This window comes from Humulus lupulus, chromosome 3, assembly GCF_963169125.1.
Source record: "Humulus lupulus chromosome 3, drHumLupu1.1, whole genome shotgun sequence".
Taxonomy (NCBI): Eukaryota; Viridiplantae; Streptophyta; class Magnoliopsida; order Rosales; family Cannabaceae; genus Humulus; species Humulus lupulus.
In genome coordinates, this window is record NC_084795.1 from 267,068,476 (window position 1) to 267,094,536 (window position 26,061).

At 41.6% G+C, this 26,061-nt stretch overlaps 2 protein-coding genes across 2 annotated transcripts; one reads left to right on the forward strand and one right to left on the reverse strand.

Moving 5' to 3' along the window:
• Nucleotides 1-241: 241 nt before the first annotated feature.
• Nucleotides 242-1,817, reverse strand: LOC133825663 (uncharacterized). Its single transcript, XM_062258578.1, has 3 exons — nt 1,577-1,817; nt 929-1,056; nt 242-502 (listed from the first exon to the last, which is right to left on the reverse strand). Exons 1-3 carry the CDS (start codon nt 1,815-1,817, stop codon nt 242-244), a joined length of 630 nt encoding a protein of 209 aa, XP_062114562.1.
• Nucleotides 1,818-5,555: 3,738 nt separating this feature from the next.
• On the forward strand, nt 5,556-6,847 carry LOC133825665 (uncharacterized). Its single transcript, XM_062258579.1, has 3 exons — nt 5,556-5,737; nt 5,818-5,928; nt 6,553-6,847. Exons 1-3 carry the CDS (start codon nt 5,556-5,558, stop codon nt 6,845-6,847), a joined length of 588 nt encoding a protein of 195 aa, XP_062114563.1.
• The last annotated feature ends 19,214 nt before the right edge of the window (nt 6,848-26,061 follow it).

Genomic DNA, 26,061 nt, shown 5'->3' on the forward strand with positions numbered 1-26,061 from the left:
TCTCAGACGGCAGCTCTTGTTGAAGTCGAGCCTTGAACTTCTCGAGGTAGTGCCCCCACACTTCGGAGGACATGAAGGAGAATTTTCCATCCTGATTGAAGGCCCAGCAGTGGTACAACATGCTCTCCATGGAGGATGTTGAGGCCTTCTTTTCCTCCTGAATAGCAGCCTCGACCTCCAGCTGTTTGGCCTTGGCCCCTGCGAGCTTGGCCTGAAGGGCAGCCCAGGCAGCCTTTGCTGTTTACTCGCCCTCTTGAGCTGCGACTAAGGCAGCCTTTGCCACCTGCTTACCCTCTTGAGCCGCAGCTAAGGCGGCCTTTGCCGCCTGCTTGCCTGCTTGGGCCGCCGTCAAGGCAGCATTGGCACTTTGTTCACCTTGTTGAGTGGCGACGAGGGCAGCTTGAGTCGCAGTCAAGGTGGCCTGAGCAGTCTGGAGCTCGGCCTTAAGTTCATCATTCTTGGCCCTGGCCCGAGCTATGCTGTGATGTTGAGCCAAGACCGCCTGCAAAAAGCAAGGAACCAGTTAGGCACATGCCAGGGAAAAATAAAAAAGTGTCAGGTTAAGGAAAGTGCCTACTATGAGCTTCATTCCCAGAGCTGATTCCATAACATTCTCTGGGCTCCTCTCCTCGATCGCCCTCAGGTCTGTGGGCTTGGCCTTATAAAAGTGCTCCACCGCGTGGTTCGCCGTCTCGTAGACAGTCCCCCAAAAAGTGTCTGGAATTTTCTCCAAGTCCTGGGTGTTAACCGGGATGCGAATAGTGGCGGTGGGGACTATCGGAGCTGGGAGACCAGCTGGTGCTACCTGGTCCCGAGTAGGGGCTGAGGGAAATCGAGGAAGAGGTGCGGCCAGACCCTTCTTCTCCTGGGCTGCGGCGGATGGAGCTCCCTAGCCATGGCCTTTCCCCTTGGCAGGGGATTTGGAAACAGTCGCAGCCGGGGGAGGTGTCTTCTTTGATGAGAGCCAGATTTTCTTCACAAGGGGACCTGAGCTGGATCTCCCTTCTTGGAACATCAAGTGGATGTCAGGTTCCCCTCGCTGTGCCATCTCCTCACCTGAAAAAGAATGGAAAGTACGTCAGTATGTGTACAAATTCATCAATCTACATAATGTGTGCATGTGAAGGATATTATAGAGTCTTACCCTCCGAGCTAGAAGAGGAGTCTATTGCCACGACCTCCGACCTCAGAACCATTACAGGAGAGGGGGAGTCTAGATCTATGATTTCTTAGATTAGGGGAGGTTCAGGCTCAGGTTCTAGCTCAGGGCTGGAGTCCTCTACATATTGCCTAAGTCGAGGGGCGTGGATACCCTGGTACAGGGAGTCCCACGACCTAAGGTTGGTTCCATACTCTTCAAAAAGGGCTGACCTAAAGGATAGAGTGTTATCTATGACTACAGTCCCTCTAGGATGACCCATGTCGTATCGTACCACTAATTGGTCCACACACTGAAGTAAGGTTGTGTTATAGGTAGGATCTCTAGGGTGGCGATGTACGAGCTGGTTGGGGTTAAACCTAACTAGCCTAAGGTCAGCGGTAGCCCTATCTAGATCCCTAAAAGGGTATGGGTTACCTTGGCCGGAGGGACCGGCTGATGCCCCCGATAGAGCTCGGTCCGCATCAGGGTTTCGGGTGGCCTCAGCAGCTCGCCTCTTCCGAACAAGCGGCACCTCATCCTCTTCTTGCTCCTCACCGTCGTCGGCAGCAGCGCCTCCCTCTGGGATGGGCGCTAGCTTGCAGGCTATCGGGAAATTAGCCCACGTCCTCCTCAAGTCCAAAGTCTGGCCTTCGGAAATTAATTTACACGCCAACATCGTGTCGTCAGACATGAGTTGGCGGTAGTCCTTCTCGCTGGGCGGAAGCCCCACCAAGGTATCTTATTGACCCCCAAGGGTCACTGATTTGACCGTCCTCGCAAAAATGGCTGCATGAAGATACTCCAGTTAGCATACACATGAAAAGACTAAGTATGAAAAGAATAGTTCTACGAGCTAAGAAAGGAAAGGAAACTTACGAGGGAGGTTGAAGTATCGGTGCTCGCAGTTGCGAAATCCGTTCGACATAAAGAATTGATCTTTGAAGTCGTTGGGGTGGTTGGGCCACTCGATCACTGCGGGTGACTTCGGGAAGCGGGTCAGATAGTAGAACCCGTTGCCTCTTCCCCGTTGGTCTGGGATAGCCTTGAGGCAGAAAAAGTACAAGATGTCCACAGGGGCAGGGACGTCCCACATCTGCTTTAAGAAAAGGTACTTCAGCCCCACCAGCAGTTGGTATGAGTTTGGGGGGAGCTGGAATGGCGCCAACTTCACATAGTTGAGGAAGTCAGTGAAGTACTGGTCAAGGGGGAGGAAGGCCCCGACCTTTAAGTGTTCATCACTCCAGGCCACGAAATCGTCATGGAGTGGTGCACAGCTCCTCTCCCCCTCGAAGGGAGGTCGGGTGATGAGAACGCCCGTCCCAACCTCGATGTTGTGGGACAATATGATCTTGTTGACCCTTCCTTGGGTTGTTATTTTGGAGACTATCCTCTCGGCCTCAAAAAATGCGTCAGGTGCGACCGCGATCTCCTTCTCCACCACGGGGTCGAATTCAGGAATGGGGGAATTGGGGACGACCTCCTTTCCCTTGTGAGTTTGCTGGGACGACGAGCCAGCTACGTTCTTTTTGGGCGCGCTTTTCTTGGGTGCCATCAGCTCGCCTATTGAATAAGAACGATAGAATTTTTAGTGGGCGACGTAGAATTTTTTGTACAGGCAAGAAATAACAAAGGCCGAGGGTTCTAACACATAGCTGATGCAATATCAGCCCGCGGTGTAATGCCACGCGCTACCTATGCTACGCGCCTAGGTTTCCCAACAGACCCCTGATATTTAGGGATCCGTGTGTCAGAAAATCAGGCCACTACCCTCCTTGGGGAACAGTTTAGTGCAAAACCTCCCAAGAAGCGTAGCCCCTAAGCAACCTAATGTCAAACCCTAAAAACATTTCATCTCCTACATGCCTAATGGATATTTTCTAAAAATTACCTAGGAATCACCCGAAGATTTACCCAATTTATGAACATCACCATCCTAGATATATTTTAGGACCTACTCAATAAACCTAAACCAAAACCTATGTACCAAAAACGTTTGGAAACAGCCTAATGCTAATGGCGGTGAAGTGCAGATTAGCATGATAAAGAAAGAAGAGAAATACACAAAAACCAGTAAAAGAAAAGTTCCAGTAAAATAGAAAACTTAACGTGTGTTCTTCGACTAAAGGAATGAGCAACGTAGAAGGAGAGTTCCTGAAAAGATCCTTGGTGACTGGGTTTCCGAAGGTTTTGGTGGCAGATTTCTGGGATTTTATGAGAAAAGGAAGAAGGGTTTTTGAAGTTCAGAAGAGAGAAAATTAGGAAAAGTTTTGAATGGAAGGTGATGAACACTGAAAATTGCCAGCCCTATTTATACGTAATAGGCCTAAAGAAACGTGGACCGTCCGATCAAGATAATACAGGATACGAGGGTCATGTTTTGAAAGTTTAAACGGCAATAAAAAGGTGGCCATGCCATTTAATGCAACCCTCAAAACCTGAACAGATGCCAATTGTGGCATTCCACGTGTTCAGTACTCGGGTAATGAACAAACATGGGTAATCGCAAAGAAGTTTAAAAGTCCCCACCGTGTCAGTCAGAGAATGATGTCATAAGACACGAGCAGGGACTTGGGGGGCAAATGTACGCCCTGATATTTAGCCTGGGTCTTTTATGCAGCTCGATTACAGCTGCCTAGCTAAGAATAGTACTAAGGGACCCACAAGTTGATATCTCCTCTGCGAAGGCAGTGCGACCCCCCAGGTAATAACACGAGCTAAGGAATACGAAGCATTAAGGTATGAGCTGGAGATGGATATAAAACACAGCATCCTGGGCACGAGTTGGCATTATGTTCAGGTCGTGGTACCCTGACAATCTGCCATATCCAGGAGTCTTTATAAACCTGGATACGTTATTTATAAATGTGCGTGGTCAGGCATTACATGTCTGTTACCCCTGAATTCTCGAACACGCAACATCAACGTGCGTGATCAAACATCACATGTCTGTCTATGCCAGATGACCTATGATTAGACCATACCTTAACATATATTGTAATATTCATCATTTGTGGAAGACAAGTCACATATAGGATGGATATCCACGTGATAACCCCTGCACCTATCCTTGGATGGTTCTTCTATAAATACCAAGACCTTAGATAGAAAAGGGGTTGGGTTTTTTCTGTGTAAAATAAATACTCTGTTGAAATATAGAGAAAGATACAGTAATAATATCGACTCGTGGACTAGGGGGATTTTAGCCTCCGAACCACGTAAAAAGGAACGAGTGTTCTTATTATTTCATTCTAAGCATCCTTAAGAGTCATTATTCTTACTACGATTTATCCTTAAGCACTAGTTTAGTCCAGCTAATTATGTAATACACTGTTGGCGAAAAACTGCATCAACAAATGGGTTGGGATGGGTTCAGACAAGTTTTCAACGACAAGTATTATAACTCTGTCATCATAGCTGTAAAGATGGATGAATTCACCCGACTGGATTCAGGGAGTCTCACTCTTACTGAATACACATCAAAGTTTGATAGGAAAGAAACCCTAAACTTTTATTATTTCAACGATGATGGCTTGAGAGGTGTTGCAACATGGGTGTCTAGTGTACCTAGTGAACATGGTCAATGACGGTAAAGAAGCAGATAAGAGTTCTAAAGAAACGAGAGTAGTTGCTGAATTCCTCGACATCTTCCCAGAAGAGTTGCCAGGGTTACCATCGCATAGGGAGATTGAGTTTGTGATAGACCTTATGCCAGGGGCAGCACAAGTATCTCGAGCACCATACAAAATGGCACCAGCGGAATTGAAAGAGCTCAAGACACAGTTGGAAGAATTACTCAAGCTAGGGTTTATCAGACCGAGTTACTCTCCTTGTGGCACACTGGTTTTATTCGCCAAGAAGAAGGATGGGTGCATGAGGATATGCATCGATTACCGAGAGCTAAATAAGGTTATGATAAAGAACATATATCCATTGCCGAGGATTGATGATCTATTTGACTAGCTTCAGGGGACAAAGGTGTTTTCTAAATTTGATCTTCGATCGGGAGCAATAGCCTTGTTAACAGAAACAGAAAAGTTGTTGAACAAGCACTGGTTTTTGTTCCACCAAACCAGATAAACAGAGGCTGCTAAACCAGCAGCAAAGACTTTCTGCTGAATACCTTTCGGTTTCCCCTTCATCCACTCAAGCCAGCCTTGATAATGCACAGGCCAAACCTCTCTGCCCAGCCAACTAGCAACACGATTTCTCACCTGTTGAGAAAAATGACACTGAAAAAACAAGTGTTCATGACATTCTTGCTGTAATTCACAAATAGGACAGAGACTAGAAGCCAGCTGCAGATGACATCTTAAAAGATTATCCCTGGTTAACAAACCATCAGTTTAGAATCAAGAATGAAGACATACCGAAGACAGGTTTCAGAACTAGATATAAGCATTACGAGTCTCTAGTAATGTCGTTTGGACTCACAAATGCCTCGACATCATTTATGGACCTCATGAACCAGGTTTTCAAGGAGTATCTACATCGGTTTTTCATCGTGTTCATAGATGATATACTGGTGTATTATAAGACAAAGGAGGAGCATGAGGAGCACCTACGTTTAACTTTGCAACAATTGAGAGAGCATCAGATGTATGCTAAGTACCATAAGTTAGAGTTCTGGTTGTTTGAGGTTTCATTTTGGGACACTTTGGCACTAATGGGGGAATCAGGGAGGATCCTGATAAGGTTGACGCAGTGAAGGAGTGTCCAAGACCGAAGAATGCCTCTAAGGTCAGAAGTTTTATGGGATTAGCAGATTATTACATGAGATTTGTGGAAAGGTTCTTGAAGATAGCTACATCATTAACGGAACTAACGAGAAAGAATTTAAAGTTCACCTAGTCAGACAAGTGTGAGCGAAGCTTCCAGGAACTGAAGAGTCGACTCATATCAACACCAGTACTCAGCTTATCATCAGATGGAGGACAGTTTGTGGTGTACTATGATGCATCAAAGTAAGGGTTAGGCTGTGTACTGATTCAGTTTGGTCAAGTGATTGCATATGCTTCGAGGCAATTGATTTATTATGAACAGAAGTATTCGACACACAGCCTAGAATTAGTTGCGGTGGTGTTTGCATTGAAGATTTGGTGCCATTACCTCTATGGGGTGAAATGTGAAATCTATACCGATCACAGGAGCCTAAAGTATTTCTTCACGCAGAGGGAGTTAAACATAAGACAAAGAAGGTGGTTAGAATTGGTCAAAGATTATGACAGCGAGATAATGTATCACCTCGATATGGAAAATGTAGTAGTTGATGCTCTTAGTCACAGAGGTCCATGAATTATTTCTCCTTTACAAGGAATATCTAGGAAGATTCTATAAAATATAGAACGAGCAAGTATAACACTAATCACAGGGAAACTTGCTAAGGCTACACTGCAATCTACCTTGTTCAAAAGAATCAATGAAGGGCAGACAGCAGATAAGAGGTTAAGTGAACAAAAGCAAGAAATCCAGAATGGGAATGCCATTGACCACACTGTATTAGACACCGGGCTAATAAAATACAAGGGACGTATTTTTGTGTCTGACAACGAGGAACTTAAAAAGGAGAATTTGGTGGAAGCCCATACTACACCATATTCAATTCATCCCATGACCACTAAAATGTATCATGATTTGAAGGCATTATATTGGTGGTCTGAAATGAAGAAAGATGTAGTGGATTATGTGACGAAATGTCTAACTTGTTAACAGGTCAAGGCAGAACATCAAAGACCAGCAAAATTGCTACAACTATTGAAACTTTTCAGAGTGGAAATGGGAAGAGATATCTATGGATTTTGTGATAGGGTTACCTAAGACCACAAGACAACACGATGCAATTTGGGTAATAGTGAATAGGTATACAAAGTTCGCATATTTTCTACCAGTACGCATGGCATTTTCCATGGATCAATTTGCTTAACTTTGTACGAACGAGATAGTATGGTTGCATGGAACATCGTACTCCATTGTATGTGATTGAGATGCTCGGTTTATGTCATTTTTTTGGGAAATTTTGCCGAGATCAATGGGAACTTGGTTAAAGTTTAGTACCTCTTATCATCCAGAGACAGATGGACAGACTGAGAGAACGAACCAAATTTTGGAGGATATGTTGAACAACGTATTATAGATTTTCAAGGATCATGGAGCAGATACCTGCCACTAATTAAGTTTTCCTATAACAACAATTATCAGTCTACCATCGGGGTAGTAGCTTATGAGATGTTGTTTAGAAGAAAGTGCAGGTTCCAATTTGTTGGGATGAGCTGGGAGAAAGCAAGCTTCTTGGGCCAGATGGTGTTCAACATACCAATGAGGCTATTCAAAAGATTAGGGCTAGAATGATCACAACTCAGAGTAGACATAAATCTTATGCAGACCTAAAACTCAGACATGTTGAGTTTGAAGTAGGTGACCATGTATTTTGTTGTGTGAAACCACAGAAAGGAATCTATGTGAAAAGATTTGGTAAGGAAGGGAAGTTAAGTTCCCATATATGCTTGTCCTTTTGAGATATTAGATAGAGTAGGCAGTGTGGCTTATAAGGTAGCTTTACCACCATTGTTTTCCAGGGTGCACAATGTGTTTCATGTGTCACGACTTTGAAAGTATGTGTTAGATCCATCGCATGCCCTAAGTTATGATAAAATGGGTTTGCAAGAGGTTTTTCTTTTGATGAGCGTTCGACGAAGATTCTTGATATAAGTGATAAGGTTATAAGGAATAAGGCTATTTCCTTGGTGAAAATATTATGGAGGAATAGTGTTGTAGAAGAGGAAACTTGGGAATTCGATTCAGTCATGTTGCAGCAGTACCCAAAATTGTTTGAGCACATGGCATATTTTCCACCTTGAACACGCGACATTGTCAAGTGGGCCTCATAGGCCCTCAAGAGAGGTCAGGGCCCAACAAATACTTAGAAACCAGGGGCCCAGACCCGTCCTAGGTCCAATGACTGGCGAATAATCGCAGACATAGTAAAGAGCTCGGACCTGAGACGTAGGCCCGAACAACCTTCAGGGGTGCACCCAATCTCCATCCTCCGGGAGAAGTCCATTTTGGTAAATAAACTCGGGTCCGAGTAAATGAATCTGAACCTTAGTAAATGAACCCAGACCATACGTCCCTGTAGAATAAGACCAATTCTTTGTATAACTGACGTGTCCCCGAGACGTCCGACAGTTGATCTCCCTAACTAACCTGCAAAAAGGGATACGCATGGAACGTACGATGTTCCTAAGGATTGGTACTACCACTACTCTGAAAAATCATATCCCACGAATCCCCCTGGTAGCCCACGCACAGTGGTCCGTATCAACGTACAATGGGCAGCTGTAAGGCTCTACCATGCTTAAGTCGGCCCAGTGGGCCTAGATTAACAAGTTGTAATCATGTTACACGCTTGTATTATAGCTCTGTTATAAATAACTTATGCTTATACCCTTATTGGGCCAGGATTAGTCTGGCCCAAGCTACATGAACACCTATAAATAAGGTCATTTGTGCACTTTAGCAGGGATCTGATTTTGTATGTACGCATAAACGCTGCTGAACTTGCAGAAAACCTAAATTACTAAACTCTCTAAAGCTCAATACTATTGACTCTTGGACTAAGGCTCATTAACGCCTCAACCACAAAAAAATCGTGATCTTGTTCATTTCTTTGCCTTTCTTTCTAGCTCTTATTTCTCAATATATTTGTAGATTCTGAAAAACTCGGTAAACATCAATTGGTACCAAATCAAAAGCGGATTTGGCTAACCCATCAAATTCATTGACATATTCTATCACTGTCTTACTATCCTAAACCAAGTTCAAAAACTCATTGCTCTTCGCAGTGAAAACTGCGTCACAATAGTCTCTTTCATCGAACAACGGTCTGAATTTCCCTCAACCCATCATGACAACATTTCGGGTCTAGGATACCACTTCCCATCACTTCCGGGCATCCTCGCGCAGCATATACATGGCAGAAGCCCCTCTATCATTGCCTACCGCTCCCATATAGTCAAGGATGGAGCTAATCATGCCCATCCACTATTCAGCTTTTAACGGATCCAAGCCTCTCTTGAAAACTAGAGGATAATGCTTCTGGAATCTTTCACACAATAATTCCCATCTATTTCCACCCTGAGGTTGAACCATAACTGGTGCCATTGCCGTCATAACATACGGAGCAACGTTCCCTGACAGAACCCACTATCTCAACCATCTTATCTCTTTCTCTTGATTTTACAGTCTCGCTTTCATGCCAGCAAACATCTGCTACCAATTCCAGGGGCAGATGAAGGCTTCTATCCCCAGTTATCATCTGTAACCCCCATACTAACAATGTCAGGTCCAATTGACTGCCTTAAATACATAATTTCTGAATATGTCCACAGTCAACGACTTAACCTATCATTCATGATATTCTTATCCAGAAAGCATGCCAAACAACACGGTAGCCACACGCACAATATGCATATCAAAGAACAAATGTATAATGTTCATGCAACAATTATCAAGTCTTATTTCCACCAAATACATTTATATACATCATGCTCTCTGTTCTAGTATGTAGATAAGACACATAGGTTCAATTTAAACAATTAATCACATAATCATGTCATTAGAAACCAAACCGTGAGTCGAGATTATCTTTAGCGGTGAGTGTACATGCCCATTTAGTCTTCAAAAACCCTTAAACCTAGACTCCTATAATACCAAGTTGTAACGCCCTAGTTATCCAAGACCATTACACTATGCATATAAAATAGTGCTTAACTCGCTAAACAAGTCATTTGGACTTAAAAGTGTAATTAAAGACTAATTCAAGGTTATGTATTATAAATTTTGGTCAACAAAATGATTATTTTTCATTAAAATATTAAGTTTATACACGGGATCCCAAAAACTGGTTACAGACTGATAAAAGATAAATGGAATACAAATTAGTCATCCTAAGCGGCAAAACAGGGTTCAACCCTAGTTCCTCCCAGGCTATCCCGGTCGTGGCGATCGAGTAGGCTTCATATGTACACACCACCCCTGAAGCTCTCCAACTCATGGCTGGTCTGGCTATCCATTTCCCTTACTTGCACCACATAGCACCCGTGAGCCAAGGCTCAGCAAGAAAACTTAAATCAACAAGCACAAATAAGCAACACTATATAAACAATAAACTTAGATCGATAGATGCAATCAACAACATGATATGAGCAATAAGCTTAATAGTAATATTCAGCTCAATCAGACACATAATCCAATCTCATCAACCAATACAATTAGTTAAGTGCAAACAACACTTCTATTTATTGAATAATGTTCAGGTCTGACACCCTTAGGCTGAGTCCTCTGGTATTATAGCCAACCTCGGCACGCTTAGGTCAAGCTGCATTCCGCACGCTTGCTATCGGCCCTCAACACCTTTAGGCCAGCCTTTAAACAGATATAATCACAAATACGCATTGCACAACAAGTAGTTGAAGGCAGCATATACAAGTATGCCTACCCAGATATTCTCAGATACAGTTATATTCACAAACATAATATGTTCATCAACAGGGGTCTAAGCCCCATCCACTACTCGAGTGTAGTTTTCTTACCTCAAGTCCCAAGCAGTTAGCATATGGAAGTCCCGAGCACGATCCCTATCCCTGAGCCCTAGCAGTATAACCTAGCCACAAACAACAATGGTAATAATCAATCTCTTAGACTGTTCAAAAGTTTCAAGGTGTAATTCTAACCTCCGGAACCTCGAATTCTACTAAACTGGGTAGTAGAATCCTTCTTGAGCCTTTAGGTTTGAGTTCCCGAGCTTAAAACCCTTAATTGGCCAATGTCCTCTATTTGAGTTGCGATGCCCCTCGCAAGTGCTGCGGTCCTCTACAAGTCAAAGGGCCCAAGCCTTCTTTTCCCTAGACACGCGTTGCAGTGCAAACTACCTAGCGCCACAGTGCTAAGGCAGTTCAGCGAACCCCCTAGGACTCTGAGTTCATGCGGGCCGCAACACTCCAAGAGTAGCACCGCGACGTGACCTCGCGAACTCAGAAATTCCATAACTTTTACTGCGTTTTCTCAAGGAAATCCCACTGAAATCCACCCTAAACATAAATTAAAGCCAAAATTAAGCCTCCACTTCTCAATCCTACACCCAAAGTGGTACCACCATCCCAACTACTATACCAAAACCCTAACAGAAATTCAAAAATCAGAATTTCTACCTCTCTCTACAACTAAACAGAAAATTCAGAAAAACTTAAAGAATTTACCTTACCTCAGTTGATTAGCTCTAACCTCAGCCTGCCATAATCCCAATCTTAGCTCCAATTCACAGCTATAATTCCTCATCTATCACCTTAAGAATTCAAGGAATTCCTAGCCTTTCCTTTCAATTTTTCCAAAACCCCAACTAAGAGGGTGAGAGAGAGAAAACGAGAGGGAGAAGAAAGTCTGAGTGTTTAGTTTGTTCTGTTTCCTTCTGAATGTTTCCTCAAGTCTCTAAGTGACCGAGCCACTCTAAGGTTGGGTCTATCCCTTGGCCAAAGGACCAAAACACCCCTTAAGCATACTCTTATCCTTTAATGGCCCCAAGGGAAAAATCATCATTCGCCACAATTCCCGCTAATCCTCGAGTTGCCCTATAAATTCCCAATCAATCCTGACATACCAAAATAATCACTAAATAATTACCCATTACTTGATCAACCTCGAATACATACTACATTCCCAAAATACCCCTCGGCTCACCCCGAGCGGGTATTTGACCCTGTTGTGACTATTCCGTTAATCCATTCACTAGGATCGTCTCGGACCACACATCTCAAATATATCTCCATAACACTGGGGTCTCACTCACAATACGTACACAATGCAAATATACCCTCAACGGGTCAAAAATTACAAATAAGCCCCATTTTACAAGAATGGGCCCACATGCATATTTAATACACATAAACATGCACATATATTCATATTACCATATAAATAATGTATGCCACGTAGTCACACATTTATTCCATTAATTCCGCATATAAATCTAATTATGCCATCCCGGCACAGTAATCAAGGCACTCAGTCTTAATAGCTAATTCAGGACGTTACAACTATCCCCTCATTCTCAAAATTTTGTCCTCGAAATTTATTCAAACGACTCAGGATACCAATCCCGCAACTCTAATTATAGCCTCAGAGTGTAGTCCTTTACCTTGCTATCTCTTTGTAACACCCTCACAAGAGTGACAGTCTTATTTTGTAAGACTTTATCTCATTTATCAGAAATTCCACTAGCTTTTCTTTGCACAGTAAATTCCACTAAAACCCTAGGGTCTCCTCACCCCATTACTAGTAATACTTAATTCTTCTTTTCACGACATTGGCACCAGTAACACCTTATGAGCGTCCACCTATACTGGGGTAAGGCTAACCTGTAGGCCCCTGACCTAGTCCTTAATAGGATCTCAAAACTCTATTAAATCTAGAGTGCATTCACACGGGTGTCCTACTCTTCTAAGGTACTATATTACTCTTGTTTCCGCACTTTGGGCATCACACTTAACAGTGGCTATTGGAATTTTGGTTATTGAGCATTATGCCTTGAAGCAAGCAAGTAGAAAATAGACAGAAAAAGCCCGTGGCAGATGAACCACCTGTTGTTGCAAAGTTTATATCCCTGAGGGCTGCCGAAAAATTCAGAAAACTTGTTGGGCGCGATATTTTGTTTGAGAGAGCATTCCCCACTGATGGAAATCTAGATTATGTGACCAATGTGATTAGAAATCGAGGGTGGCTGAATTTTTGTACAGCCCCTCGCGAGGCGGTCGTTCCTTGGATCAAAGAATTCTTTGCCAACTTTGTGTCGCAGAAATTAAGACAAGTCACGGTCCGGGGCAAGTAAGTTAGTTATGCCCCTCAAGACATCAATGTTGTTTTTGGGTTGCCCAATATTGAGGCGGCTGAGTATGGAGAAGTTTCCCTAAGACAAAGTGATGTGGAACTTGCCAATATGTTGACAGAAGTTGTTGTGGCGGGGACGCAATGGAATGTTTCACTGAAATTTTGAGCTCATACTATTCCCCGCACTTCCTTGACGACTCCAACTCGTGTATGGAATCATTTTATCAAAACCAACATGTTGCCCACCACTCATGACACCTCGGTTAGCAAAGATCGGGTCGTCCTCCTTTTCATCATTTTGACTGGCCTATCCATTAATATGGGGGAGCTCATTTCCGAAGAGATCATCGCCTTGGGTGTTATCAAGAAAAAGGGACCGTGATTTTTTTCCCACATTAGTCACTGCCTTATGCTGCCACGCGGGTGTGCCCCTAGCGCCAGATGATGAACATCGTCACTCTCCTGATTACATTGATGCACATACAATTCGGAAGGTTACCCAAAGTTGTTTCAATTCAGAGAGAGCATGCCTCGACCTCTGCCCCATCGTCGTCGTCTCACCATGGCTCGGCTATGCCCCCGAACCCCACTGTCGCTGAGCTTTATGCCACTCAACAAAGTATGCATAGTATGCTGCTTCATATGGAGGCCCAGCAGCACACCTATTGGTGCTATGTACGCCAACGTGACGATGTCTTGCGTCACTCTTTCCGGCCCCCCGAGCTTTTCCCACAGTTTCTTGAGCCATCATGGAGCAGTGGCGTGCACCTGAACCATCCACTGCACCTACCTCTTCGGACGAGGAGGAGGATGGCGAGCAGAGGGAGATTCTTTATTTTACAGCATCATTTTCATTTCTTGTTCTATTTATGTTATCTGTTTTATCTGCTCTTTTTGTTCTGTTGTGTTTTTTTCTTTGTGCACTACGGACAGTGCTCTCCCTTAAGTTTGGGGGGGGGGGGGGGTTGTTTATAACTGTTGTGTTGTTTTAATTTCCTTTATGTTTCTTATGTTTTAGATATTGTTAGGTGTATTTTGTGTGTGAAGTCTTGAGTCGTGAGTCTAGTTATAATGGAATCAATTCTTGTAATGGTTGTGTTTAAGTGTGGAATGGCTCGATGATAAAATGTCAGAAAACAAAATTGCATCATTTGTTAACTCTTGTGTATGAGCGAGCCTCTAGTACTTAAAGTTTTTTATGCTAATTCAACCATAATGAGAATGTGTCCTAATTTTGTGTGCATAGCTTAACCAATAATTCCTTAAACCCATAAAGTTAGCTATATTTTTGGGAGAGCTTAAGTTTCTAGAAGTGCTTAGTGGTTCCCTTGAGGCGAAATTCTAGACAACACTAAACCAAGGACATGATTTAGGCCATCTTTGGACCGTTTGAGCCTTTCTAGCCAACCATTATATACTCTTTTATCCTTAGTCACCCCAATGAGCTTACTAGAATCCTTTTCTTTCTTTACCACATGCTAGCCCAACTATATACATATCCATTCACCATACCTTTTGAGCACCTTGATTTTTCTTGAATATATGTTGAGTGTTGCATCATGAGGGAGGGTGAGAGGAGTGTGCCTTTGTGAAGGGTATTTTAGTGTGGATCTCATTTTAAGTTTGAGGGGAGTGGATCTCATGTTGTGTCATTGCCATTGTTTTATTTAAATTTAGATATTTATATATATATATATAATAGGTGTATTTGTAAAGAAAAAAGTGCACCCCCATAAAAAAAATCATCAAAGAGTTGCAAATTATATTCATATAGTTCAAAGCAAGTTTGGGGGTGTAGCATCTTATAAAAAAAAATAGTATTATGTCTCATTTCCTTTCTTTCTTTCTTTCTTTCTGTCTATGTTAGCAATAAAGAATAATGGCAAGCGTGACTTTGATTTTTTGGGGGTAATCTTTTGGGGAAGTGATTGAGAGCTCTTACTTGGTCTTAGGAAAATTAAGGTGCTTTTAAAGTGAATTGAACCTAAAATGACTTATTTTAACCACCCACACCTAAACCTTACACTACAAGCTTGTTAAAGACCTTTTGATCCTTGGTTAGTGTTTGTCTACATTAGTGGAGAGAGAATCATTAAGTCAACTTATGGAGACAATAATTAGGCTTTAGGATCAAGATCTAATTTACTTTAGGGAGAATTGAGAATGTTTGGGAAGAGCTATGTATACGCTTTAACGGTAAACACTTGATTCTTGGTTTGATAGCATCTTAATACTTTAGGAACTTGGCTTGCATTTACACTTGAGTTATCTTCTTAATCACTAATTTGAGAGTTCAATTCCCACTTTGATATGACCATTTCCAAATTGATTCCTAGTGTTGTTTTATTTTGAGTCTTTGTGTTGTTGGTTGTGTCTGTTATAGTTGTGTGGTGTGTTATGTCTTCTTAGTTGTTATTTTGCGTGTGTGTCTTGTGTTGAGTTGGATTTCTTTGTTTCTTTTCTTGTCTTTTATTTTTAGAGTCATCATTCGGGGCAAGCAATGGATTAAGTTTGGGGGTGTGATAACTCTATATTTTAGAGTTATTAATTGAGCTTTTGGACTGAAAAATTTAAGTGAAATAGAGTGTCTGTGTTATTATGGTGTGGTTTTAGTCATTTTGTCTCTTAACTTTGTTTGTGTATTTTGTTTTAATTAATGATAACTCTTGTGGAAAATAATGAAATTATGTTCTAAAAATGTGGTATCTATTTTGAAGTCATAAAGAGAGGGTGCTTGGCAAGCTTAGTGAAGCATGTGCAAGGAAATCATTTTGGACCTGAAATTCTGGCACTTTGTTGTAACATCAGTCAACTTTGCTGCAGCAAAGTGTGGGCAGCCGGTAGCATAAAGTTGCACACTTGGCATGTGATTAAATGAGGTGGAGAGAGACTTGCATAGTGGGAACATGAGGTGGAAATGAGCTGCAAAATTTTGAAAAAGAAAAGGAAGTGGTCCCCCACGTGTAGAGAGAGAAAGGGAGGGTTTATACCCTTTGTGAGCCCAAAAAGATATTATCTTCTTCTCCAAGAAAGAACCAGCCACCCATGCTCCATTGAAGAGAGTTTTTTCTGCACATTTGAGTTAAAATCATCAAGAAGAGAAGAGGAAAAACCTAGGAGAAGGAAGCTAGAAGAAGAAAAAGAGTTAGAAGACAAATAATAGAATATCTCTATCAATTTGGCTTGTCTTTCTAAACTCTACTTTCATATAATTTTATTTTCTTTTTCTTTCTTTCTTGAACTCTTGAGATAATGTTGAATGTTTATTGTGGTGATTTGGGTATTTTTACTATGAACTAAATTGTTTGTGTTAGGGATATTGATGAACCTTAATTTGTAATCAACCCAAAGTGTTGAACCTTAATTTTCTCTTGTTCATTTGAGCTATTTTTATTGTGCAAATTTCTTGCTTGAGAATGATCAACTTAGGTGAGAGACAAGCTAGTTTTAATTCCGGAAGGGTTAAAATTAGTGGAAATGCTTGATTGATGCATGTTGATAATTTTGTTATTGATTAGTGAATAACTTGGGGATATTTTATTCACCTTGCAAACTTGAAGGATTGATGCTTGGAATTATGTTCTTGAAATTGAATTTAGCATAGGAATATGTGAATCTAATTGATGGAACTTTAACATAAGCATTTGGAAAAATGGCATGTGCATTAAATTGAAAATCCTAGTTACAAGAGAACTTTGCTATGAACTTTGTTGCAACATCAGAGGCAAAACTAAAAATTAGGAGGATTTGATATGCCTAAATTTTATCATCATATTAATCACAATTTGTCATTTTCTAGCTTTATCGTTAAAGACCTATTTCAATTCTCTTGTTTAGTTCTTTTTGTTCTTTAGTTCAATTGATTAAATCATAAATATATATATATTTAATTGTACCCCAAATTGTTTGATGTTGATTTTAACCATATTTGTTTGGCAATCCTTGAGGAGACGATAAAAACTACTTTCATTATGCTACTTGTTCAACGATTGTGTACACTTGCACACACTTAGGAAAATCCGCAACAGTCCTCCAAACTGATTTTGAACCAACATACCTCTTGTCCTTCATCTAATTTCCTGAAACAAGTACTTCTTGTTCCCTATCTCACCATATCTTATTCAGAGTCCCTCTAGCCATTGACTGGCATTCATCACCGTGACAATCTAATCAAGGGACCGTACTTACCTCAATGTCTCAAAAACTTACACATTTGAGGTACAATTCTTAAAGTCTAAGTCATTCCTTCAGATTGTCAGTATGTCTAAAGGTAACCAATAATTCTAAATCCCAAATCTTATACTCATCACCCTTTACGACCCTCTTCAGAACATGGGAAATAAAGGGTCTCGATCTGACACTATCGACTTCGGTGCTCCATGGAGACATACGGTCTCCCTTCGCACATACGCATTTCTATGATATCCCGCTCACACAAACCATAGTGTATGGATCTAATCCATTGAGTCACAACTTCTCGTATCCACTCATCCTACCTGCATTCCAAGGTAATCCCATCTTTACGGTCTGTAACTATATCTTTTCGGATTAACTCCAAAATACACTAGAGTCATAATAGCCTTTCTGGCTTCTGAGCATCATCCCTTACTTACCAGAAGAATTAGGCAGTGCACCTCCCAGTATATAAATTTTGGTCTTAACACCTACTAAAACTTACTGGATACAACAATTATAAGGAGGTACTACATGACTCATCCAGAATCTTCCCCTCAACACCAACATCCATTAGATCACTCATCCAATCCTCATATCTTAACCTATCCATGCTAAAACGGTAGGACTCTTAACCATTCCTACAGGATCTTCTTTCTGTATTTCATTATTCATAGAGGTATATATGCCAACTATCAATCACAAATTCTATTCCAATCTCACTCGTTACCTTATCTGACTTTACTGTAGTCCATGGAGAATCATACAACTGGCGTAGACTTTTCCCACTCAAGGTGTTAGCCTCCACACTAATTTTCTCTAAATAATAAAGATTCCAATGTGGATCCTTCACTAGTTCTCACTAGTTCCTTTGTTTTATGGTCAACCCCCTATGGGTGACAAAACGCTTTAACTTCTATGCTAGTGTACGCACCTTTTTACCATAAGTGTTGTCACCTCACCCTAACCGTGGCTATCTGGCATTACTATCAACTTAACGCCACGTGTAGAACATTTGTGTTTTTATCCCTTCATCTTTCGTGAAGCAGGAACAACCACCTTTTTCAGTCTATACTCAGGCGCACCCTAGTCTTCGACGCACCGCACTATAATTTCATGTTTTAATCAAGGACAATGTCCATCATGCCATCCTCCTGTATTAGTCCATTACATACATATTCTAATATTGTGGCATGCTAACTAACCCTTATTCTAACTTCTAAAGATCCGATACATAACTATCCATCCAGACAAACTTTAGGTTCTTATGTTACTTCAGTCAAGGTATGGCTGTCCTCGAAGATGCTTCAAGTAGTAGCCGATGTGTCCTACCGGTCTCATTGTGCTTCTCACCCCTAAGGCATTCCTTTATCAATTTCCTTACAGTTTCACTCTTAATTACCTCATACATGATCCCATCACTTCCTATAACGTGACCTTGAATATCCTCTGAAGAAGTCGGAACTTATCCCTTATGGAACCTTACCTGTAACCCTGCTTCCCTATCCTTGGTATTATCAATGAAGTTGTTATTCACGTTCTACTTCTAACTGGGAGTAGTCTGAAACATCCTTAATCAATCTGAATACGACTTGTCCATACCATTTATGTGCTCTCTACTTGTCGAACTTACCTGGGCCATTGAAGCATTGGTCATTTTAAGAACCTTCATTAATAATCCATCATATCCTACTTAGTGCAATGAGTAATTCTTGAAATGTCTCTTTCCTTGATCCTCAGCTGGTAATAACAAGATCGAGGATCAATTCTTGAGAGCATTGTCCTACCCTTGTAACAGGGCAATGAATCCTTTATTCTTGGCAAACAGTGATGACGTGTCCCATGACGAGATACTCTGTCTGACCAACCCTCAAGTCAAACACTTCTTCAACTGAACCTTTAATTCTTTCTGGTGAGCTAATGTCGTTATCCATGATGTCCCTGATATCGATTATATACTTGCCTTAATCCTGTAGCGTACTCAATTCCTTGACACGACCACAACCCCAACGAATCCTTGTGAACCCATCCAAAACCATACCAGTCGATCCAGTTTTTATCTGGTCTAATTGATATAACCTTAATGATAGCTAGGCATCCCATAACCGCAACCAGATCCTTTCCTTTTAAACTCAAAGGTCACCATCATTTCTTACAATCCATTGTTGTCCCTTATTTGGTAGACTAATCCATACTCAAGTTCACATTAAAATCCCCATATAACTAGCTCAATTAATTATTGCTGCTAACCTTCTACCAGACATACTCTAACCCATCTCTTGGGAAATTACCAATTTCCCAAGGCAGACACTAAAATCTCAAGCCCCATGGCATGACAACCATACAACATGTGCCATATGTCTATGTCTCTTCTAAGAGATACGTAGCACCAAACTCAATCAGCTCAATATATATAAAAAAACAAAAAAGAATGAGGCCTAGAAAGCCAACCGATCGCCTCCGAAGGACTAGCCTTGGGCTCCGACTGTATCAAGGTCGACACTCGAACTGAAGTCGAACCATCCAAACTCCTTGGTTCTCCCTCCTTTAATCTTGGGAAATCCTTCTTACCCAACCATTCCATATAGAAAGCATGCCTTCACTCGACATTCTCCCAGATGCCTCCTGCACCTGACGCATATTGGATAACTTCTCCAGGCCTCCTTGTAGCCCTGAATACTATGACCCCTCTTGTCAGGACCAGGAGTAGAAGAACTATCAGGGATCTTTCTTTTCTGATTAATAAGCCTCCACCCCTACCTGATCCTGTAGATAGGGATACCATTACCTGAGATTCCTGCCCTATGGCATTTTCACTCCATGTCTCATCTTTCACATCCTCTATAACAAGGGCCCTCCCTATTGCCCGAGCGTAGGTAGGAATCTCATGTACTGGAGCGATCCTAACACTCTGGGCCATCCCAGACTTCAATCCTAGAATGACTCGCTCCTTCCAGGCCACATCAGTTGGTACCAAATCAAAAGCGGATTTGGCCAACCCATCAAATTCATTGACATACTATGTCACTGTCTTACTATTCTGAAACAAGTTTGTAAACTCATTGGTCTTCACAATTCAAAATGCATCACAGTAGTCTCTTTCATCGAACAACTGTCTGAATTTCTCCCAACCCATCATGACAACATTCCGGGCCTAGGATACCACTTCCCATCACATTTGGGCATCCTCTCGCAGCATATACGTGGCATAGGCCACTATATCATTGCCTACTGCTCCCATATAGTCAAAGATGGAGATAATCATGCCCATCCATTGTTCATCTTTGAATTGATCCAAGCCTCCATCGAAACTGGAGGATAATGCTTCTTGAATCTTTCACACAATAATTCCCATCTATTTCCACCCTGAGGTTGAACCGTATGGTTCCATTGTCGTCACAACATACGAAGCAACGTTCCTTGACAGAACCCACTATCTCAACCACCTTATCTCTTTCTCTTGATTTTACAGTCTCGCTTGCATGCCAGCAAACATCTGCTACCAATTCCAGGGGCAGATGAAGGCTTCTATCCCCAATTATCATCTGTAACCCCCCATACTAACAATGTTAGGTCCAGTTGACTGCCTTAAATACATAATTTCTTAATATGTCCGCATTCAACGACTTAACCTATCAGTCATAATATTCTTACCCAAAACTATTCCATAAGAAGGCCAAACAACACGGTAGCCACACGCACAATATGCATATCAAAACAAAAATCTATAATGTTCATTCATCAATTATCAAGTCTTATTTCCACCAAATACGTTTATATACATCATTCTCTATATTTTAGCATGCAGATACGACATATAGGTTCAATTTTAAAAATTAATCACATAATCATGTCATTAGATACCCAACCGTGAGTCGAGCTTATCTTTAGCGGCGAGTGTGCACGCCCAGCCAATTTTCAGGAACCCTTAAACCTAGACCGCTCTGATACCAAGTTGTAATGCCCTGGTTAGCATAGACTGTTACACTATGTGTTTAAAATAGTGCTTAACTCACGAAACAGGTCATTTGGACTTAAATTTGTAATTAAAGACTACGTCAAGGTTATGTATTAAAAATTTTGATCAAAAATTGGTTACAGACTGACAAAAGACAAATGGAATACAAATTAGCCATCTTAAGCGGCAAAACAGGGTTCAAACCTAGTTCCTCCCAGGATATCTCGGTCGTGGTGGTCGAGTAGGTTACAATTGTACACACCGCCTCTGAAGCTCTCCAACTCATGGCTGGTCTGGCTATCCCTTTCCCTTACCTGCACCACATAGCAGCCGTGAGCCAAGGCTCAGTAAGAAAACTTAAATCAACAGGCAAAAATAAGCATGATATAAACAATAAGCTTAGATCAATAGATGCAATCAATAACATGATATAAGCAATAAGCTTAATAGTAATATTCAATTCAATCAAACACATAATCCAATCTCATCAACCAATACAATTAGTTAAGTGCAAACAACACTTCTGTTTATTAAATAATGTTATGACGGTGCCCATATGCCAAGTCCTCTGGTATTATAGCCGACCCCAGCACACTTAGGCCGGGCTGCATTCCGCACGCTTGCTATCGGCCTCCGGAACCCTCAGGCCAGCCTTTAAACAGATATAATCACAAATACACATTGCACAACAAGTAGTTGAAGGTAGCATATATAAGTATGCCTACCCAGATATTCTCAGATCAGCTATATTTACAAACATAGTATGCTCATTAACAGGGGTCTAAGTCCCATGCACAACCCCGGTGCAGTTTTCTTACCTCAAGTCCCGAGCAGCTAGCGTATGGAAATCCCGAGCACGATCCCTATCCTTGAGCCCTAGAGGTATAACCTAGCCACAAACAATATTGGTAATCATCAATCACTTAGACAGTTCAAAAGATTCAAGGTGTAATTCTAACCTTCGGGACCTTGAATTCTACTAAATCGGGTAGTAGAATCCTTCTCGAGCCTTTAGGTTTGAGTTCCCGAGCTTAAAACCCTTAATTGGACAACGTCCTCTATTTGATTCGCGACACTCCTAACAAGCGCCGCAGCCCTCTACAAGTCAGAGGGCCTGAGCCTTCTTTTCCCTGGACACACGCCGCGATGCAAACTTCCTATCGTCCCAATGCTAAGGCGGTTCAGTGAACCCCTAGGCCTTTGAGTTCTTGTGGGTCACGAAGCTCCAAGAGCAGCGCTGCGGCGTGACCCTGCGAACTTAGAAATTCCATAACTTTTCCTGCGTTTTCTCAAGCCAATCCCACTAAAATCCACCCAAAACATAAACTAAAACCAAAATTAAGCCTCCATTTCTCAATCCTACACCCAAAGTAGTACCACCATCCCAACTACTATACCAAAACTCTAACACAAATTCAAAAATCAAAATTTCAGCCTCTCTCTACAACTAAATAGAAAATTCAGAAAAACTTAAAGAATTTACCTTACCCTAGTTGATTAGTTCCGACCTCAACCTGCCATAATCCCAATCTTAGCTCCAATTCACAACTCCAATTCCCCATCTATCACCTCAAGAATTCAAGGAATTCCCAGCCTTTCCATTCAATTTTTGTCCAAAACCCCAACTAAGAGGGTGAGAGAGAGAAAACGAGAAGGAGAAGAGAGTATGAGTGTTTAGTTTGCTCTGCTTCCTTCTGAATGTTTCCTCAAGTCTCTAAGTGACTGAGTCACTCTAAGTTTGGATCTATCCCTTGGCCAAAGGACCAAAACACCCCTTAAGCATACTCTTATCCTTTAATGGCCCCAAGGGCAAAATCGTCATTTGCCTCATTTCCCGCTAATCCTTGAGTAGCCTTATAAATTCTCAATCAATCCTGGCATACCCAAATAATCACTAAATAATTACCCATTACCCGATCAACCTCGAATACATACTTCATTCCCAAAATACCCCTCGGCTCACCCCAAGTCGGGTATTTGACCCTGTTGTGACTATCCCGCTAATCCCCTTACTAGGATCATCTCGGAACACACATCTCAAATATATCCTCATAACACTGGGGTCTCACTCACAATACATACACAATGCAAATATAGCCTCAACGGGTCAAAAATTACAAATAAGCCCCATTTTACAAGAACGGGCCCACATGTATATTTAATACACATAATCATGCGCATATATTCATATTACCATATAAATCACGCATGCCACATAGCCACACATTTATTCGATTAATTTCACATATAAATCCAATTATTCCCTCCAAGCACAGTAATCAAGGCACTCAGTCGTAATAGCTAATTTGGGATGTTACAACATGACCACCTATAAATAGGGTCATTTGTGCACTGTAACAGGGATCCGATTTTGCATGTATGCATAAACGCTGCAGAACTTGCAGAAAACCTCCATTGCTAAACTCTCTAAAGCTTAATACTATTGACTCGTGGACTAAGGCACATTAACTCCCCAACCACGTAAAAATCATGATCTTGTTCATTTCTTTGCCTTTCTTTCTACACTTCTACAAAAAGGCCATTTCACGCCAGTCAAACGTGTCAGTCAACGGAGTTGACTGACCTCGTTGACCATATATAGGGTTGACGCGGTTTTTCGCAAACAATGTATTAAGAAATTAAATAGGTAGATTAGTGATGAATTATAAACCGTAATGAAATAATAAACACTCTCTTGAACACGCACAAATTTTACTTGGTTCAGTGGTTAAAATCCACCTAGTCCACGAGTCAATATTATTGCTTTTCTCTCTCAATTTCTGCAGAGTTTTGGTAATACAAAAAATAGTCGTCCCCTTCCATGTCCAATATTCCTAGTATTTATAGGGGAATTTCATGGACATGTTTGGGTAACCGCGTGAATAAACCGTGTGAATAAATATGGCATCAATTTAATACAGATTATTCCCATTTACATTGGGATATGATTTGATAACAGAATAGAATATAATCCTGCTGTCTCGGATAATAAATGATAGATATGTGATACAGCCTGGGAATTAATAAGCGTATAAAGAGCCTCTGAATCTCTTGGGATCCTTCAATATGCGTTATGCCCAAGTTTCCATGAGCTGAATATCTCACCTGAGCTTGTGTTCAGCGACTATCTGAACCATAGCTCGTAGTAAGATCAGAACGCCTAAAGTTGGACTTGGTTATTATAAGTCTCAAACTCAATTGTTACCATGAGAGGCGGTTTTATAATAAACTGTGTATCGTGCTGTCAAACCTCCAAACTCGAGATGTTCACATCACTGTTAGCTAGATATTCTACTTGGCTATTTTTCTACATATTCATCTGCCAGCTGTACCCGAACCAATTAAACTCGTGCTAATTTCAGGGTACAACATTTGCCCCCCAAGCTTCTGCTCGTGCTTCATATCGTCAATTTCTGACATGCACAGTAGGGGCTTTTAGGCTTCTGCCATGCAAAATCGTGCCTGCCTACTACTCGAGTACTGGACACGTGGCTGCTTGTGTTTGGCATCCGTTTGGGTTTCGAGGAATGTGACAACTCTCCTGTCAAATTTTTTCCGCCGTATGGCTCATTTAATCTTGGCCTTTGGATATCGACCTAACCTAATTAGATAGCCCAAATTAATTCTCATAGTTTACATATAAATAGGATGATCGGTTCTGAAACATCACCACATTTGCATTCAAAAAATTTCCTTTTCAAAAACAACAAAGTTTCCCTTTTTCTCTCAATCTTTTCCCAAAATCCTTCATCGCCTTTCAGAATTTTAGAAGCTTTCAAGGAGCATCCTGTGGACATATCAACATCTTCTTTTGAACGAACATATATTTGTAAGTATTTCCTCACCTGGTTTGAATTTTTCGATTCTTTATTTTTTTAGTGGGTTTTTTACTTCGAAAAATGCTCTTTGCTCAATATCGTTTAGGCTATGTCTGTTTGTAGATAGGAAATAGGGTTTGGTTTAGGCTAAATGAATGAAATCAAACTTGTTTGGAAATAAGGTACTCATAAATGTGGGCAAATTTTATGGGTTTTCCTTAGAAAATTATAATGGTAAATCGGTTTGTATTCCTGTTTGGGGTGTAGAAGCCGAAGGGGATTTAGGTTTATTCCTAGGTAGCTTAAAGGTTACGATTCCCTAGGCGGTTTTGCATTAAACCGCTTTCAAAATGAAAGTAGTGGGTCTGACGGATCTGACACGCAAATCCTGAAGTATTTGGGAATTTTAAGAAATCGGGTGCGTGGCCTAGGACCACGCATGGGATCACAGGTTGAGGCTAGGGCAAAGCTTAGCTCGTATATTTTGTCAAATCTTGAAAGTAAACCACTTAAACCTTTGGACTTTTGTACCTCTACAACCATAGCTAGAAACCATCTTAGGTCGCCTACTAGTAGGCCGCTTTATCGTCAAACGATCTGAATTATGGCACCTGCAAAGAAAGCTTCCGCGAGCTCCTCTGTTCAGAACCAAGATAAAGGCAAGAAAGTCGCCTCTGATTCTCCCATCCTTCACTTTGGTCCTGTGGTGGAGAGAGAGATTGTGATCGACCCCAACGCATTCTTTGAGGCCGAGCATATAGTCTCCCAGATAACGACTCAGGGGAAATTTAGCAAGATCCTATTGAGTCACAGGATTGAGATGGGAGCTGGCGGTCTTGTCACCCGACCAGTGTTGGAGGGAGAATGGAGTTGCGCCCCCCTCCAAGATGACTACGGAGCTTGGAGTGATGAGCACCTGAAGGTCGATGCCTTTCTCCCGTTGGACTAGTATTTTGTAGAATTTTTGAACTAAGTCAAACTGGCTCCATTCCAGCTCCCCCTAAATTCATATAGGCTTTTGGCGGGGCTAAAGTATTTGTTTCCGAGGCATGAGTGGGAGGTCCCTACTCTGGCAGACATCCTGTACTTCTTCT